The following is an 18,663-nucleotide window of genomic DNA, read 5'->3' on the forward strand; positions in this document are numbered from 1 at the left end:
GGTTCCAAATATGGTATCTTTTGATATTATTTTCTTGGTTAAATATTTTTCCCCCCCCCCCAATTTTAATTAGGATCACATCTTGCAGGTGGAAACTGCCATTTTTGCCATGAGCTTTCAGGAGCCTCTTTCTTCTGTGCCACCAGATTTTGACAGTTGTACTTGTCAAACAGATTTGGTATTTACTATCCCTTTGTTTGAAAACATGCATAAACATGTTTGTTTGCTGGCGGCTCTAAGAGACTTTATGACTATTTTCAACAATATTTTTTCTTTTCTTCTCCATGGTAACAGCCCCTAGTGTTATGCTAGAAGGGTCAAGATGGAAAGCACGAGTAATTTATAAAATTGGGAATGACAGAATAATGCATAATTATGATATGGATGAATAAACAATTACAGAGCCACAGGAAAAATGTATCATTAAATACATACAGGTATCTATCTAACATATCTAAGTCAATGGATATGCTTGGATAAATTATCATTTGTACACTTGGGCAGTGTGATCTTGTTACTCTACTCTGACTCTCAAGATCATGAAACTAAGTTAGATCTTTATAATTATGTGCTTGAATTTTAACTGTTTTTTCTGGCTAAATTACCTATCTTGTCTTTCATATCAGGATGGCAAGAATGTCTGTATCAGCTCTATGCAACAGGTCAGGAAAACATTCTGTTTAAATGGTATTTTGAAAACCGTTTGTACAATTGTTCAAGCCCTGTATTTATCCCTATCATCCTTTACAGCTTGATTTTGCAGTAACAATGTCAGCGTTGCTTGGCATACCTTTCCCTTATGGAAGGTGCAGTGTAAGCATCCTGTCTATGTTACTATTGTCTTCTTTGTTGTTATATTTGTCTATGTAAATAATTAGATGTAATGCATTCCTTAACCTGCCTTCTAGATTTCTCACTAGTTTGTTACTTTTTGGGATGAGCTGTGGGTAAAATGCAAGGATATTTTGGTCTCATAAGTAATGGGTCTGGAAACATATGTACCTATTGTGTATGGGTATAGACATTAAAGTTGTTACCAATGCAGTTTATGTCAAGTACCCCTTTGTTTTTAAAAAAAAATTGGGTATAAGCATGGGTACTCTAGTACTTCAACCAAACTCTACCTATTGCCACTCCTATCAGAATAATCTTTCTGCTAAGCCATGTTAATTGGTCACTTCGCTACATCGTTGTCTCTATATGGACTGAATCCTATTCTTGAATCATTTCCTCAATATGGAATCTTCTATTTTGATGTTTGGTTTTGCATTTCTTATGGCATGGCAAATTGGCAATATGGCATCATGCGGTATCCCATTGTTATAGAATTTTCCTTACAGGATCTATGTTAAAGAACTCACAAGGTAATATTTTTCATTCTTCAGCATTGGTCGCATCAATCCTGAATTATATGCTTTAGGAGCTGGGAGTTGGAAATTTGATGCCTCACAAAAGCTGCCAGAAGTAGATATCTGGATGAAAAATTATGCTAATGCACTTTGCATCAATACTTGGCAGGTACTCGTTGAATAATAGGCTCTCAATTTCAAATTACTATTTCTACAATTTGCCACTCCTTGTATATTTTTTGGCTATAAAATGGTGAAACGGACCTTGATGGTGCACTTAAAAAAGTTTGGATATCTCTCTATCCTGGTTGCCGCATTTGCTCTTATTTTATTTTACCTTGGGGATATTGTTGACTTCAAAACTCAATAATGTCTCTCATTTAACAAATTACTGATTTTAAAGATCTCAATGTATATTTGAAAAAGGATTTATGCTGGAATTTGATAGTTGATACCACAAGGCTGCCCAAACAACTAGACAGCCAGTAGAGTAGTAGACTATAAAATGTAAATAATTTCCAATGACAGAACCAAATTATCTTTTCTCATTTGATGCTACTAGGATTTCCCAGATTAAAAATTGTCTTTTGTTTTATATGAAAAAAAAATTCTTTGGCATTTTTGTAATGTAAGTAAAGTTTTTAGTTTCACTTTGTTACATTCTGCTAGAGTACTGGGCATGGGTGGACCAGCTATTGGGCTCTAAACATTGGAAGCCCGGGACATGGAAGGATTATTCGTACAAAATAGAAATGCTTAAGGAGAGGGAATTGGTTATTAGTGCCGAACATAAGTAGTGAAGAGGGAGGAGGGGTAAAGGGTAAGCAATGAGTTGTTTGTTTGAAATTTTTTCTCTGAGAATGTTTGCTGTAGGATTATTGGGGGTCTCTCTTCTGTAATAGCTTTTTTTTTTAATCTATATAATACAGCTTTCTATTTCTCTAGAATTAGGTTTCTATCACATTCTAGTTTTTTTATGCTTTCAAGAAGACTTTTTATATTTCAAGAATAGAATCTTGGGCTTTATTACCATAACTTTTTTGGTATTTAATTTTGGAAATTGCAAAAAATATATATAAGCATAAGGAAGAGTGTGCACGTGTGTGCGAAAGACATCATTTATTCATTTCAATGGTGTGCTTTTTTAGGTGAAGAGATATATAGATGCTTACTCAGCTTCATCGGCAGTTGGATTTTCCCATGATGACTTATCCCGAATAGCAAGTGTGTATGCTCAAGCAGAGGATCATTGGTTGCACTCCACCAAAAAGCTTCTGCTTGATAGACACAATGACAGTGATGTATTAGTGCCTGAACTTAAGAGGCAAATTGATGCGTACTTCAAATTTCTAACAACAGTTGCTGAGTTAGCTCGGTCTAAATGGACCGAGTTTGATTTAAAAATGATGGGAACTGGCATTGGAATCATGTTAATATCACTTATATTTCAACTTTATGCTATTTTAAGGCCGACCAAACAGCATGATGTAAATTTGTCATCATCATCCGGAAATTCTTCAATCATTACTTCCTCAATTTTTACAATCTTTTTACTGGCAATACACTCATTCAGTCTCCTTTCGAACAGTTATATTTGTAAGTGAAATTTTTCACATGCTTTCCACTTCGAATATCGCAAATGTTTAGAATTCATAGTCATTATGTGTCTCACTTGAACTTTGTTGTCAGTGGAGGAAGGTAAAGTAGTAAATTTTCTTTTGAGCACATCTGGGATTGTGGCATTACGCCAATCAGTCATCAAGGAGAAGCTCCTAATAGAAGTATGTGTTCAGTTTAGTTTGCTTTCTTCTTTTGTTTAAAAATAAGTATTATCTGTAAACTTACTTGCATGCTAAGGTGTTTGTGCCTATAGAAGTTTTATTGAATTCTTTTGGAACATGTATAAAATTTCTGCAGAGCATTGGGTTCCTTCTTTTGAGCACCCTATGCCGATTTGCCATTGAAGTTGGGCTGTCCAAGCAGGCTGCAACATCTGCTTTCATGAAAGACTACAGTTCATGGATTGCCAACATAGCATCAGATTTACTTGTTTGGGACTATGCATCAAAAGTTATACCAATGCTGGTTTTGATTCTGTTAGCATTTTGGCTTTACAAGGCCACCAGATGCGGCTTCTTTGATTGGCCACGGAAGTATGTCATTCTGGGTACTATTTTGAGTTATATGCTAATAATTGTGCATTGGATCACAGACAGTGACGGGTTTGGTGTAGCACTGACGGCTGAAAGCATTGGAAGAAATTATATTCCTAGAATTGTTTATGCTATTGCTTTGGGACAATTGTTTTTACTGTCATTTGGTCAACTATTTAAGCGTAACTGTTTAGATTGCAAGACAAATTTAGTTGCAAAAACAACAGCCATGTTGTCTGCATGGAGTCCAACTGTCATTCTTCTTTCCGGAAAACAGGGTCCCATGATTGCCTTTGCATCCATAGTTGGAGGTGCTCTTTATTTTTTATGTTCATATGCTGTATACTAAATCTCTGTACATAATTCTTCAGACACTTTTCTGGCATAGCTTTTTTTATGCTGTTAATATTTGTAGATTAGCATCGGTTTTATCATTTCGTTTTACTTAGAAATATGTTTCTTGTCTATGAATTTACCTTCCAGGTTATTGTATTATGAGGTTGGATAATATAGAAGAATCTAACAAGAATAGACCTGGGAGAAGTTTTTCTATTATGCAATGGAGCCTCTTCGCCACATGTCTCTTTTTTTGCAGTGGTCACTGGTATGGTGCAACTTTCATAGTTTAACTTTTGGAGTGATAACTATCATTTCTTTTCAAAGATTGTGTATAACTTCACAGCTTTTTGGTCTTGCATTCTGTTGGTCTTTTTCAGGTGTGCTTTTGATGGTCTCCGCTATGGGGCTGCATTTATAGGGTAAGCAATATATTATTGAGTGCTTATTATTTTTTATGAGTACATATCAAACATTTAAGATAATATTTGGGAAACTCTTGCACAACTAAACAAATGTAACCATTGCAATCTGGAATGATAGGTTATTGGCTTTTAAAGAAATTTAATCTCTTTCTGTTTTTACTTTTATTATTATTTCACTTGGTAAATCAATCATCTAAACACTAACTCATTTTCAGGTTTGAAGAGTTCTCGCTTGTTCGCCAAGCAATCCTTCTTGCAATTGATACCTTTGGTTTTTCTATTATCCTTCCAGTATTCGGACTCCCATTTCTTGTAGTAACCAAGTATCAAAATAATCTTGGAAAGCATCTTCTTTTCACACAATTATCTCAAGTGAGAATTCTCCTTTTTGTAAATCCATTACTTGATCACTGAAACCTTTGCTTGTGCAACACAATGACCATTCTCTGTTTTATAATATAGATGTATACAACATATGGGCTCATAACAGCAGTTATAAGCACTTTCACTATACTGTGTGTCACAATTCATAGGCGGCACCTGATGGTAAATGGGCTTATTATTTATTTCAATAATTTTCACCTATCCAGTATAGTATACTAAATGCACATTCCTATCCAGTATAGTATACTAAATGCACATTAATATTAAAATTTGCAGGTTTGGGGTTTATTTGCTCCGAAGTTTGTTTTCGATGTCTTTCAACTTATTCTTACAGATATCTTGATTTGTTTGGCCTCAATTTACTATTTTGACCAAGGGGATGATGATCTGGAACTGAAATCGTCAGACTGCTAAAGAACACACAATGATCAATTTTCATTTTTTTTCATATGCTTTCGAGTTTTCATAGCGTTGTACTGTCGATTTATTTTAGATTGATATGTATTTGTGTTTAACATAGCAAAACTGTAAATGTATGTGCTAGCACATGGACTTCAATTTTGTACTCTTCCATTGCTGCAGAAAATTTTGTTGCTCACTGATTTTTTTACGACGGTTTGACTTAGTAAAATGAGTAAATTAATAGTTAATATTATAATCATCCTTGATTAGTTATGCATATGTGTATAATTTGATTATTATGGTTGATATTATTTTTTTTATTCTATGAAGTGTGTTGCTAATTTAGAGGAGCATAATATATATTTTTGATAGGATAGTTTGGGTGGTTTAATTTGAGAAAATATTTTATATTTAATAATATTTTTTGACCAAAGTTTTGTACATACAAATATTGCACGAATATTTAAAATTTAAAATGGATGAAAAACAAAGTAACGGTTTAATAGTTAAAATTAAAAATATTTTTTCAAAGCAAACACATTCCTGAACCCACATTCTTTGATAATAGTTTTATGACTTGTAACATGGTAGTGGTGGCTGTGGCAATTATATTGACCATGCTATACAAATGGATATTCAGATTACTTTTTGACTGAATAAAATATCTGATTATTTTAAGTACAAAAATTGAAATTAATAAATTTTTGTAGGGAAGGCAAAAAATGAAAGAAATTTTTGGCCCCTTATTTTTCTTCCCGTCATTCATTCATTATACTCCAACCAAATTATAATTATATAATAGTAACAGTTACTATTGCTCAACAAAGATGGGACCCAACAACATTGAAACATATCTATGGTTGTCTGCTATGGACGGTGTTCTCAAACTTAAAGAGACTGGAAACAGACTGGATAATGAATACTTTGGGGCTTCACCAATGAAGTCATGTAGTCTTTGCCGTCTTTGGTTAATTTTTTTAAAAGAAAAATCTCTATTGCACATCGCATGTATATTTTTTAAAGGTTAATGTTAATAATTAATATGAACTAAAATGAAACAAAAAGAAGAATAAAAAATTATACATTTTTTGTTTAGCAAAAAATAGAAGACATAAAATTTATTAATATGAAATAAATTTTATATTTTTAATAGAGTTCAATAAATATACATTTTTGATATATAATAATTTTATACAGATAATCAATATAAACTCATTATATTGTCGTATAAATTCTTTTTATAACTGCAATTTAAAATAATTAAAATATTATATTTTCGTTAGATCAGTGTAAAATTAATTTACACTTCCCATATCTGTTTTAATCTTTTCAATATGAATGAAAAAGTTTTAAAATATTAAAAAGTACTTTTTATGAAACACTGTCATTTGTAAGTGGCATATTTTCTCTTTCCATATAAACAATAACGTGACTTCAAATAATTAATCGTTAGATATCATACCCAGTTAAATTCTAAGCAAAAAAGAGTGTTCGAAAAATAATTATTAGTTTTTTACCTTCCAACTTTTATCACATTTATTTTCTCTCAATACAAATATATGTTATATATATATTTTTTGGCCGGTCATTGGCTTTAGTAAATTTGGAATGAGCCTGCATGTAAATACTTCTTACAATAATAACAATGCATTATCTCAAAATAAATAAATAATTGAAAAATATATGTTTTGTCTGTCATCATTGTCATTATAAAAGTACATCTCTTTTACTTACGGATTACACAATTTACATAGCTAGAGCAATACAATCCTTTCACACAGAAGTTGTTGCTTTCCTCAACCATGGTAACTATCTACACATCTCAAGCAAAATTAGTGTTTCACTTACGCCATAAAATAAGAAGGGTTAATAATTTTATGGCTCATTATATTAATATTGCTTGGCTAATATTTTTTTTTTCCGACTAAAGCTTCACTAACAATTGGAAAATCAACAAATTTACACATAGGCTATCAACTTAATTTTTTTTATATGCAAATCTTAGTGGTTAGTTTAAAAATTATTATACATGAAGAATATTTAGCTATCTATACTACAAACATTTTTATAATGTGATAAAATAAGTTATGTTACGACAACAATTGCGGTTGCGGAAAAAAATTTACAACTATATACTTAAATGTGGTGTTTTTGAAATACTCAGGATTCTAAAGATGAGGCTAATGTTAAAGATGTTGAGTACCAAGCAATGAATAATCCAAAACAAGGAGGATTTAGAGCTACTTATTTCGTCTTTGGTGGGTAAACTTTTAATTGTATTTTTCTAAATAAACCAAATTTAACAACAAAGGCAAATTCATTTATGTTTTTTAATTTTTAATTATTGTAGCAATGATGTTGTTGGACAACATAGGATTTGTAGCAAACATGGTAAGTTTGGTGTTATATTTCTTGTTTGTGATGCATTTTGATTCCTCTGGCTCTTCAACAACTACCACAAACTTCTTGGGAACTACTTTCTTGCTCACTGTCGTTGGAGGCTTCATCTCTGATACTTATATGAACCGTCTCAACACTTGCATCCTCTTTGGCATTATTCAGTTGTTGGTAAAGTATATTAATATTATACTTAAAACAACTTAATTATTTTCTTTATGTTAATTGAAGTCTAGAAGTTATATTAAAGTTCAACAACATTTATTTTACTTTCAATTCAGAATTCGATTTTTGAATTGCAGGGATACGCCTTACTTGTGATTCAATCCTACAACTTGAACCTTCAACCAAAACTATGTGGCCAACAAAGTTGTTTGAGTGGAACAAAAGCTTTACTTTTCTACACTTCAATATACTTGCTTGCGCTTGGTGGTGGTGGTATCAGAGGCTGTGTACCTGCATTAGGAGCTGATCAATTTGATGATAAGAATCCAAAAGAACATCTCAAACTAGCTAGCTTCTTCAATTGGTTTTTGTTTAGTATCACAATTGGAGCTAGCTTGGGAGTCACGTTTGTTGTTTATGTTAGCATACAATACGATTGGTACAAAGGTTTTCTTATATCTTTGTCATGTTCTTCTGCTGCACTTATTTGCATTTTCGCTGGAAAGAGTTTCTATCGTACTCGAATTCCAGGAGATAGTCCTTTGTTGAGTGTTTTACAGGTATCCTAATTTTGATCACACGGTTCAGATGTTGCTGCACCAGGATCTATTCAAGTCCTTCATACCAATTCTTTTGTAACTTTTCTTGCAGGTGCTGGTTGTCACAGTTAAGAATTGGAGGGTGAAAGTACCTGATAATTCTGAAGAGTTGTATGAAATACATAGTCATAAGTCTACTTTGAAGAAAAAACTCATCCCTCACACAAATCAATTCAGGTTGGAGTAATTGTAGTTTTTCTATGATTGCCTTTAAATTCAATAATATATTATTAGTGTATGAAATATGGTTTGTCACAAGTAATATGTGATCACGTTGTAAGAATATTAGTTATATAGCATCGACACTTCTGATTGAAGGTGTGTTTAGTGTCTGACACATGTCAAACAAATTTTCTTAAGTGTTTGTCAGACATCTATGTATCAATATTAATATCGTGTCTTATATCCGTGTCTATGTCAATACTTCATAGAATATTTGTATTGTGTGTATGAAAAAATATTTATTAAGAGAAATTAATAACTAAGTGTTGTATTTGATTTTAAAAATGTGCATAGAGATAACCAGATTAAAAAAAAAAATTACTATTAGCATCAAACTTCTAAAGTGTTGTATTATATTTGAAGTTTTTCTACTTGAAAATGTAAAAGCTTTTAGGAATTTGTTATCCAAGTTACATCAATAGTGTAAAACCTTTTTTTAGTAGAGAGTAACAATTTGTCAAACATAAATTGCATTATTACTGAATATGAAGAGGCATGTTATTTTGTGCACAAACTGCAGGGTTCTAGACAAAGCTGCCATTCAACCAAAAGGCACAGAAGCAATAAAATGGAAAGTATGCACAGTGACACAAGTAGAAGAAGTAAAGATTCTAACAAGAATGATGCCAATACTTCTAAGTACAATCATCATGAACACATGTTTAGCTCAACTCCAAACCTTCTCAGTCCAACAAGGAATCATAATGAACACATTCATAGGCACTTTCAACATTCCAGCAGCTTCAATACCTGTTATCCCACTAGTCTTCATGACCCTTTTGATACCAGTTTATGAATTTGCATTTATACCACTTATAAGAAAAATCACTGGTCACCCAAATGGAATAACAGAACTACAAAGAGTTGGTGTTGGTTTAGTTTTGTCAGCAATCTCAATGGTAATAGCTGGTTTTGTAGAAGTGAAAAGAAAACACAATTTCAATGATCATAACCACAAAATAAGCCTCTTTTGGCTTTCTTTTCATTATGCAATCTTTGGTATTGCTGACATGTTCACATTGGTTGGACTATTGGAATTTTTCTACAAAGAAGCACCTCAAGGAATGAGATCATTATCAACTTCTTTCTCATTTCTTTCACTATCAATTGGTTTTTACTTGAGTACTATTTTTGTTGAGATCATAAATTCAGTGACAAGTAAGATTGCAAAGAGTAATAAAGGGTGGCTTGAAGGAAGAGACTTGAACCAAAACCATGTTGAGCTATTTTATTGGTTTTTGGCCATACTTAGTATGATCAACTTTGCTATTTATATCATTTGTGCTAAATGGTATAAATATAGGAATGATGTTTCATTTGATAGTGAAATGATGCTCAAAGATTTAGATACTACAACTAATCATGAAAATGTGTTGTCTACAAACAATGTGTTCAAATTTCAAGATATTCCCCTCAATGAAGAAGAGAGACAAGAAACCTCTCACTAACCATGATCACCATGCCTCACAAAAAAAGAACCATCATCTCCATTATTGTTCTCTCCATCATTTATCTCTTTTTATTTATTTATTTATTTCTTTAATTTTATCTAAGTAATTCTTATCTACCATTATGTATTTTGTAATATTAAATTGATAATTCAGACTCTCCATTAATTTTGCCCATCAAAATGTCTAATGATTTCAGTTAATATATTATTAAAAAAAATTATTTTAATTATAATTATTTAAAAAAATATGTTTGATTGGTTGTAGATTATTGATTACATAGAATAAATTAAAGCGTATCAAAATTAAGTTCTATACTTTATTATTTATAAAATAGCATTATGTAGTTGTATAAGTATACGTTTAATCTCTCGTCAATGTATACGGTTAATCAGTAAAAAAATAGTATATGTTTATCAAATTATACTTATATTCCGTAAAGAAAACTATTCACATTTATAAATTTCTTTATGGCTTTATCGTGAGAAATTTATTATTTTATTATATGAAACGTAGATGTATACCAGTCCTTCCTGTCTCTATTTATAAAAATAATAATTACTTTTGAGATTGTAAGGATTTAATGTAAAACATATTCTAAATTTATTAAATTGTTTTTTTTAATGTTTGGTTAAACTATCACATTAAATATTTTTTTAAAGTAAAAATATATTAGTTATATTTGAATTAAACGAGTTAAAATAATTAATTTTTGTTTATAATAGTGATCAATATTTAAAACTACTTTTTTTTACTTATAATAGTGATTTAGAAGAAAGGGATTATTTTTCAGGAGGTCACTTTAAATGACACTAATACTTTATCTAGTTTTGAAAAAACATTCACCTTATAGTTATTAGAAAAAACTACATTAAATATTTTTTTATTATACTTACATCTATTTATGTCATTTACTGACAGTTAAAGTTTTTTTCTTTAATTTATAAATATACGACTATACATTTAGTATTTACAATTTTGAAAAATATCCTTATGTTTTTAATAGTACAATATATATAATAGTGTCTTTTTGATAAATAACAAATAAAATCGAAAGAATGATAGAAAATAAATGTTAGTATCATTTAGTCGGTATAAAAGAGGTGAATATTTTCTTAAAATTAGATGAAGTGTTAGTATCATTTAAGATGATATAAGGGGTAAATGCAATTTTTCATTAAAATAAGTATCATTTTAATGTTAGCTTGAAATATAACCCATTTTAATGTTAGTGTGAAAAGGAGAAAGATAATTGTTATATGGACAAAAGAAGATGAATATGTGTGATTAACTATTACGATTGGTTAAACAAAATCGTGATTCGTGACCAAACTAATCTTGGTCACTCGGTGCCTAGGTGGATCCACTAGAGTCACAGAGGCAAATATCATATATAATTAAGGCTCCTCAAGAAAAAAATATTATAAGGTTGATTATTATGAAAAAGATAAAGTACAAAATATAATTTTATTTTCTTTCATTTGTTTTTCCTAAACCTATTTAGGTGTTTAATTGTATCTTGATATTTTTAATAGAAAAACCAATTAATTTTTTTTTTATTTTTAATAGAAAAACCAACTAGACTTTTCCTAAACCCATTTGAATGCTTTTTATTTTTACAATATTTGAATGATTTTTATTTGGGTGACATAAGATGGAATAGACTTTTTTTTTTTAACTTAGTAAGGAATAGAGTTGTTGAAGAAAAAAAAAAATTTAAGACAGTTTGCAATGGTTTTGAATATTGGACTTTTTGATTTTAAATTCAATTTCAAAATAAGAAGAACGTAAAAATAATGTATCGTTTATGATATTTAATTATATAATTTTTATTTTATTTTAAAATGTACAGGTCTTCGTCTCGAACAATTACCACCACATTTGGCCACCCTCATCACCAATATCATCTTTGACTATCATCTATGACATCGCCACCTTGCACTGACCATCCATGTCCAACCATTGCAACACCTTTAACCACCACCTTCGATCATCGCCATCAGTACCTCTGACCATTGTCACATGCATCGACCACTCACATTCACACACTGTCAACATTACTGATCACACACCTCCTACTACCACAACAATTAACCATAAAACCGCCATCCACCTCTCCCTAGTGACACCACCATTGTCCATGATTTCATTCACTATTGGTCACACGACGACCACCACTTTCGACTATCGAATTTTATCACTACAGTCATTTTGATTGATCACCACTACAATAGTAATCTTCCACAATTAACATTTTAACCTCTATTACAATTATTATAATTAAATAAATTTTAATTTTATGATATTTGAATTATTTTAAAATAATGTAACTTTAATAGAATTTTATTTTTAATTATTTTTATGTGATAATATTTTTATTTTTTGAATTCACAATAAGATTGATTAAAGAGAGTTCTTAAACTCTAATTCACCTGACAAATAAGAAAAAAATTGTATATAAAACAAAAAGAAAACACATAAAAAAAATTGATTTGATTATTGATTACATAAAAATTATGATTAAAAAATTGATTTGATTATTGATTACATAAAAGTTATGATTAAACTTAGTGAGTAAAATTAACTAACTTCTAACTAGTATATTAACAAATTTGCAATAAATTTTCACATCTCTAATTACTAATACTCATATTTTGTGTAGCTTGTTTAATAATTGGTGGTCGAAATAATTTACAAGTTATTTTAAGAAAGAAATAATTCCATTGAATAAGAAAAAGAAAAAGTGTGCATAAAGCTATAATAACCTTAAATGAAGGAGAGGGAGAAAGTATTAATGTTAGATTCCATTCTCATGATGTGGTGGGTGGGGAGACCTAGGTAGTGTGTTTTTCTGATATCTTAGCATAAAAAAATACATGAAATAATAAATATAGCCACCGAGATGATAAGGAAGAAGACAAGTTGGTGGGTCACATTTTTTGTTTAGTAAATTAGATTTTGCACAGCACAACACAAAACAGCTGCACTGCATAGGGCCCACACCCTCAACATTGATGGGAGTGACAGTGAGAGAGTGAGGTACAGCTCTCACATTTATGTCGGTGGTGCATTTTGATTTTTGCCAAACCATATACGTACTACTTCACTGCATTCTTCTATTGCATACTTATTGTTTGATCTTTTGTCACACAATAACCTCTTTATCATTTATGAATAAACTCTCCTTGCATGCTGCATTGAATCACCACTCCAAAACCTTGTGTTGTTATTTATTGGAGTATTACCATTTTCTCACTTCTCACTCACCTTTTCCAAAACTAAACTTTTTTTTTCACTACTTTTTTTCTTTCTCCTACATCACACTTCTTCTCTTTTTGAACTCTTTCTTTTCTTCTCACTTTTTGAGTTGCCAATTGTCTTCTTTTAACTTTTGTTGTTTTCTTTTGCAACCAAATTGCATATGGCAATGTGCCAAACAAGTAAGAGTTTTGGAAGCATCAAGGTGCTATGGGTTTTGGGGTTTATAGGGTTGGTGATTGTGAAAGGGGTAGAGGGTTTGGAGAATGGTAATGTGACAGACATGCAATTTGTTGGGGGAAGAGGTTTCTACAATAGACCTTTGATGGTTGGTCTTACTCTTATAAATGGCGCTGCTGCTAAAGGAGCTGGTACTCTTTCTTTTCATGTTCCTCTATGCATTCATTGTTCATCTCTCTTTGCATTAATTCATAGATACTACTATGTTTTGCTCCACAGTGTACTTTTTTTATTTCTTTAAGTGTGTGTTTGGTTATGCTATGATAAAAATTGATTTTGAATGAATTGAGTTTGTGAAATTGATTTTGTCTAAATGTTAGTTGAATGTAAAGTCATTATGTTTGGATACATTTGTCTAACAGTGGGTTGAACCAAAAATTCTAGGCAAATAATCGAATGGAGAGACAAAAGCTCCAAATTCTATCTCTTAGAATCAATTATAGAGTTAAAATCAATTCTACTCGAGAATATCCAAATATATCAAAATCAAGTCTACACGTCTACAATCAATTTTGTCTCATTCAAAAGTGAAACCAAACATACACATCAATAGTTGTTGTGTGCATAGTGTTTCTTGTTTCAAGGCATATAATTTGTCCCACTTAAAATCATCTGTTTTGTGGATACTGATTAAATCCTCCCTGTTCTATTTGTCACTTTTCTTGCCTTTAGTTGAGATCTGGAGATATGATGATATGCCATGTGATCAAACTTTTCTAGATTACTACATAGATGACTTTGTTTGTGATATGGGCCCTTTCACTATTTAGGATCATTAATATGTTGTTCACAGCTGTAAAGACATAAAAGTTATCAGATAATTGCTCAATGTGATTTGTATTATTTTGTGCAGTTTGTCTTGATGGATCTTTACCGGGCTATCACTTCCACCGTGGATACGGATCAGGATCAAACAGTTGGCTGGTACATCTTGAGGTATGTGATCAATCGCGTTACGCTTGAACTTTGAACTAAGTTCATCTAAGACAGGGCATTAGACATAGGGTAATTAAAAATTAGATAACATTCCTTCTTATTAGAGATGCAAAAGTTAGTTACAAATTAGTTATACAACTTAGTTACTAGTGTAGAGGAATCATTTTTTCTTGAGAAAGAGTATAGTTGAATTATTTTCTTTTGATTCCGTGTTACTATTCTATATGGAAGCCATGAATGGGAGAAAAACGTAGAAAAGTAAAATGGAAATTTTATTAATTAGAATGCTGATTATATCAAGGGTACAATGAGACTTATATAGCCAGTAGTCAAGGAGAACAACTAACTTGTGTTACTAATTTGTAACTAACTTTGACATCTCTAATACTTTTGGGGATAGGGAGGAGGCTGGTGTGGAACTATCAGAAATTGCATTTACAGTAAGAAAACTCGTCACGGTTCATCAGTATTTATGGAAAAACAAATACCATTTATTGGGATATTGAGCAACAAAGCTGAGGAAAATCCAGGTCATAAATCACAGACTAATGTTTTCCCAATTAAATACATAAGACATGTGTGTGCACCTGTGTCTCTTACTTGCTTTTCATTTTTGAAATAGAAATTAACACCTTTCACTTGGATGATTACGTCTGCAGATTTTTACAATTGGAATAGAGTTAAAGTTCGCTATTGTGACGGTGCATCATTTAGTGGGGACAGTCAAAATGAGGTAAAGATGGGATGCAAACTCTTTTCCAACGTTATTTTCCTCCAACACTAGTGTTAGTATTAAGATTTTATATTGGTCATAACTCATCCTTAAAAAATTGGCTTATAAGATGTGAAGTGTCTCTCTGTATAAGGTGGCCCGAATCAATAGACTTTGATACCATATTTAGGTTTTTATATTGGTCCTGACTCATATTACAAAGCCAGCTTGTAAGATGAGGAGTGATTCTCTTTATAAACTCTTTTGAGACCTTATCTATTTTCAATGTGTGACTTGGTTTTTCCTATAAGTAGTTATTCCTCATGGTATTCTATTCTTTCTGTTTCAGAATTTTAATCTGTTTTCCCATTTTATCTCATTTAAGTTGTCACCTTAAGGTTTTAGGTAGCATTTTTGGACCGTGTTGATGTTGAATGACATGCTATTGAATTAATGCTTTGAATTTATCTTTTCTCCACAGGCAGCAAGGTTATATTTCAGAGGGCAACGTATCTGGCAAGTCGCTATGGAGGATTTAATGTCAAAAGGGATGCGCTATGCCACACAGGTTTACCTCAGAAAATTTCAAAGAAAAATAATTTAGTGTCTGAAATCTGTTTGATATCATTTTTCTTTTTTAGGCTCTTCTATCTGGATGTTCTGCAGGAGGTTTAGCATCTATACTACATTGCGATGAATTTCGGGAATTGTTTCCCAGAACAACTAGAGTAAAGTGCTTTAGTGATGCTGGATTATTCCTTGACTCGTAAACATTAGCCAATGAACTTTCAATTCTAATAATCTATTTTTCACTGAATCTGATCTATATCTCGGTTTGGATTTGATGACAAAAATAATTGTTTGGAATTGCAGTGTTGATGTATCTGGCCGTCGAAGTTTAAGGAATTTGTTTGGAAGTGTAGTCACATTGCAGGTATTTCTCATTTGAAATTTTCTTGTTGCTACCAGTTCCATATCATAATAGATATAGTAAAAAATTACTAGACGTTTGTTTTCCACTGCAGGGAGTGCATAAGAGCCTTCCAAGGAGTTGTACCAGTCACCTCAATCCAATTTTGGTAACAACTATACCTTCCATTCAAGATTGTAAAATTACACAACTAGTACTATAGTATACTAAAATTATAGTATGTGGAAATGTAATATTGTTAAATCTTTTAAATATCAAGGCATCTCATTTCCCTTTTTTTTCTTTTGATGTTCCATTCTCAGTGCTTTTTCCCTCAGCATTTAATTGCCAGTGTTAGGACCCCACTATTTCTTCTCAATGCAGCTTATGATAGTTGGCAGGTAAATTCCTTCTACCATTTACCTTACTGGTGGTTCAATATGAAGTCAGAGTCAATAATAATCTTTTTAAAAACAACTAGTTCATCCAATGAACGGGAAAATAATAATTAATCAAATTGTAAATGTGTGGATGAAAATTATTCTATTTTTATTTGTAGATGATCACTTTTTCTGTTAATTAATAGCTCACCATTGATATGGCCAATCTGTAGTTTGAGTTGTTTTGTATGAGTTTGCATATACAGTACTTAATGATAGAATGTAATCTGATAACTGTGCATTCCATTAAGAAATTTTTTGTGAGCAAAAGTTAATTTATCATAATCGGTTAAGATAAAATTAAGCACAATAAGTGCTGAAGTTTAACAAAATAGAATTGACACAGTTCAGACTTGTTAAACTCTGATGCACCGGTATTTGAAATGACACTAAAAAATTCTAGCAATGAAAACCCAATGAGTTGAGGCACTCTGAACATGACTTGAGGCACTCTGAACATAACTTAATTGTCTTCCATGTGAGTGAAATAAAACTCTCATAAAATAAGATAGCACATCGAAATCGCATAAACAAATACACAACCATTTAAACCAGTTCACAATTCCAGATAACTAAACAAACATCCAAACATAGTATGAAGGCTATCATCCTCCAAATTTGGAAATAATATTCAAGATATTATGTTTGATTTTGAATGCATACAAGCATAACTTTATTGTTTTTTATGTTCCAAGAATAGTTACCGACTTACCGTTTGGTCTTTGTCTTTAACAGACAATTCAAAATTTCCATTGGGTCAGCAGTAAAAGAAAAAAATTGATATTTTCCCTTTAAAACAATAATCTTCAACTTAGGCCTTTCACTCTCACATTATTCAATTTATTTATCCTATGAAAAAGATCATGTTTATTTGGGAGAAAGCTCTCACCACCCAGTTCCTTAATTATCTGTGTTGCTTCCATTTTGTTTGCAGATTCAAGCCAGTCTAGCTCCACCATCTGCTGACTGGCACTGGAATTGGTATGAATGCAGAAAAAATTTTGCACGTTGCAGTGCACCACAGATACAATATCTGCAAGGTAATTTCAATCAGAAGTTTCAAAGAGTAGCTGTTTCTAGTTTATTTAACTCTTTTTGTAATCTATATGTGGTTTGAGTAGCATATTAATGATGTCAGTTAGTATGGTCACTACTTACTGATTAGCGGCAATGTCATCGTGAACCTTGAATGAAAATGAAATAGGTTTTCGAAATCAGATGCTTAGAGTTACAAGAGGCTTCTCAAGGTCTCGCCAAAATGGGTTATTCATTAATTCCTGTTTCGCTCACTGCCAATCTGAAAGACAGGATACCTGGTTCGCTCGTGATTCTCCTCATATTGGAAATAAAGTAAGTCTATTGTATTCTATTCTAACTCATTATGGATTCCTGTTGCAAACCTATTGATATTTTGAGTCCAAACATATATAGCATAATACAATTTTTCAACTATAAACACAGCATGCACTTTAAAAGAAAAATCAACAAGGAAATGTGCATTTTAGCTTTAAGGGACAATGTTACATTGCACAACTTTTGTCTATATGTTTTTCAGCTTGCTTATAGTATTTTTTTTTATCAAGTTTTATTATATTATATACAAGACCCTTCTAATAGTAATGGGTGTGTGTCTTATATAAAATACAAGCAGGGGATAGCACAATCTGTTGGGAACTGGTTTTTTAATAGAGTTGGTGTCCAAGCTATTGGGTGTCCTTACCCTTGTGACAAAACCTGCCATAATTTGGTTTTCAACTAAAAGTGTCATTCTTTCAATACTTCTGCTATTGCATTGCAAATACGGCGACTGGATCTAAAGAAAGAAAGAAAAAATAACAAGTCATTGTATTCATTCATGTAAACATAAACCTCTTTTTGGATATGCTTATTCAGTTTTGATTGAATTTATTTGTTGCAAGTAGATTTGGGTTCCAATCAATGGAACTTCTAAACATCATTGTACTCCAAATATCTATCTCTTTACACATTATATATAATACTCTTGTATTTCTTTGAGTTCAATTGTTGTAATTCATTTTTTGGGAGGTATTCAATCTATGGATCAAATCTGTCATATTTTAGCCTATCTTTTGCCAATGTTGTCAATAATAATGATTTTTCTTTCCGCAATTTTATTTTATTTTTTAAAATCAAATTATTTGTTTTTGGATACTATACTCAACAAAATAATTAGTTAAATAAAATTACCTTAAATTATATGAAATAAAGTTAGAAAAAAAGAAAAAGGAGATAAATGAGATGTTTGGTTGATATAATCAAAGTAAAG

General features: G+C 31.3%; 3 protein-coding genes across 4 annotated transcripts in view; all 3 read left to right on the top strand.

Annotated features, from left to right (window-relative positions):
* The window catches only part of LOC101503986 (GPI ethanolamine phosphate transferase 3), an 8,005-nt gene extending 2,683 nt beyond the window's left edge, over positions 1-5,322 (top strand). For both annotated transcript variants that reach the window (XM_073363724.1, XM_004508008.4), the window contains exons 9-20: positions 89-178; positions 627-662; positions 751-806; positions 1,386-1,518; positions 2,498-2,945; positions 3,039-3,130; positions 3,267-3,813; positions 3,986-4,106; positions 4,219-4,260; positions 4,479-4,635; positions 4,726-4,809; positions 4,924-5,322. In XM_073363724.1, the coding sequence (XP_073219825.1) occupies positions 89-178; positions 627-662; positions 751-806; positions 1,386-1,518; positions 2,498-2,945; positions 3,039-3,130; positions 3,267-3,813; positions 3,986-4,106; positions 4,219-4,260; positions 4,479-4,635; positions 4,726-4,809; positions 4,924-5,061 (1,944 nt within the window). In that variant the 3' untranslated portion in view covers positions 5,062-5,322. The remainder of the gene's footprint in view (positions 1-88; positions 179-626; positions 663-750; positions 807-1,385; positions 1,519-2,497; positions 2,946-3,038; positions 3,131-3,266; positions 3,814-3,985; positions 4,107-4,218; positions 4,261-4,478; positions 4,636-4,725; positions 4,810-4,923) is intronic.
* A 1,485-nt stretch (positions 5,323-6,807) lies between these two features.
* Positions 6,808-10,044, top strand: LOC101509985 (protein NRT1/ PTR FAMILY 4.5-like). The gene is made up of 6 exons (XM_027337184.2): positions 6,808-6,854; positions 7,214-7,307; positions 7,400-7,617; positions 7,749-8,171; positions 8,263-8,387; positions 8,953-10,044. The coding sequence occupies exons 1-6, from the start codon at positions 6,852-6,854 to the stop codon at positions 9,878-9,880; spliced, it is 1,791 nt and encodes a 596-aa protein (XP_027192985.1). The 5' UTR covers positions 6,808-6,851; the 3' UTR covers positions 9,881-10,044.
* A 2,917-nt stretch (positions 10,045-12,961) lies between these two features.
* On the top strand, positions 12,962-18,398 carry LOC101504540 (pectin acetylesterase 10-like). Its single transcript, XM_004508009.4, has 12 exons — positions 12,962-13,509; positions 14,232-14,314; positions 14,715-14,844; positions 14,974-15,047; positions 15,508-15,594; positions 15,668-15,792; positions 15,900-15,960; positions 16,052-16,105; positions 16,260-16,337; positions 17,311-17,416; positions 17,581-17,726; positions 18,028-18,398. Exons 1-12 carry the CDS (start codon positions 13,302-13,304, stop codon positions 18,133-18,135), a joined length of 1,260 nt encoding a protein of 419 aa, XP_004508066.1. The 5' UTR covers positions 12,962-13,301; the 3' UTR covers positions 18,136-18,398.
* The last annotated feature ends 265 nt before the right edge of the window (positions 18,399-18,663 follow it).

Source organism: Cicer arietinum, chromosome 7 (assembly GCF_000331145.2).
Source record: "Cicer arietinum cultivar CDC Frontier isolate Library 1 chromosome 7, Cicar.CDCFrontier_v2.0, whole genome shotgun sequence".
NCBI lineage: Eukaryota > Viridiplantae > Streptophyta > Magnoliopsida > Fabales > Fabaceae > Cicer > Cicer arietinum.

What these genes read in the sequence shown, in the direction of transcription:
- LOC101509985 (XM_027337184.2), top strand. An exon ending in AGCTACTTATTTCGTCTTTG is followed by an intron (nt 7,308 to 7,399) that starts GTGGGTAAACTT and finishes TAATTATTGTAG; the next exon opens with CAATGATGTTGTTGGACAAC. An exon ending in TTGGCATTATTCAGTTGTTG is followed by an intron (nt 7,618 to 7,748) that starts GTAAAGTATATT and finishes TTTGAATTGCAG; the next exon opens with GGATACGCCTTACTTGTGAT.
- LOC101504540 (XM_004508009.4), top strand. Translation starts at nt 13,302, where the DNA reads ATGGCAATGTGCCAAACAAGTAAGAGTTTTGGAAGCATCAAGGTGCTA. An exon ending in CAAAGCTGAGGAAAATCCAG is followed by an intron (nt 14,845 to 14,973) that starts GTCATAAATCAC and finishes TTACGTCTGCAG; the next exon opens with ATTTTTACAATTGGAATAGA. An exon ending in CTCCTCATATTGGAAATAAA is followed by an intron (nt 17,727 to 18,027) that starts GTAAGTCTATTG and finishes AAATACAAGCAG; the next exon opens with GGGATAGCACAATCTGTTGG.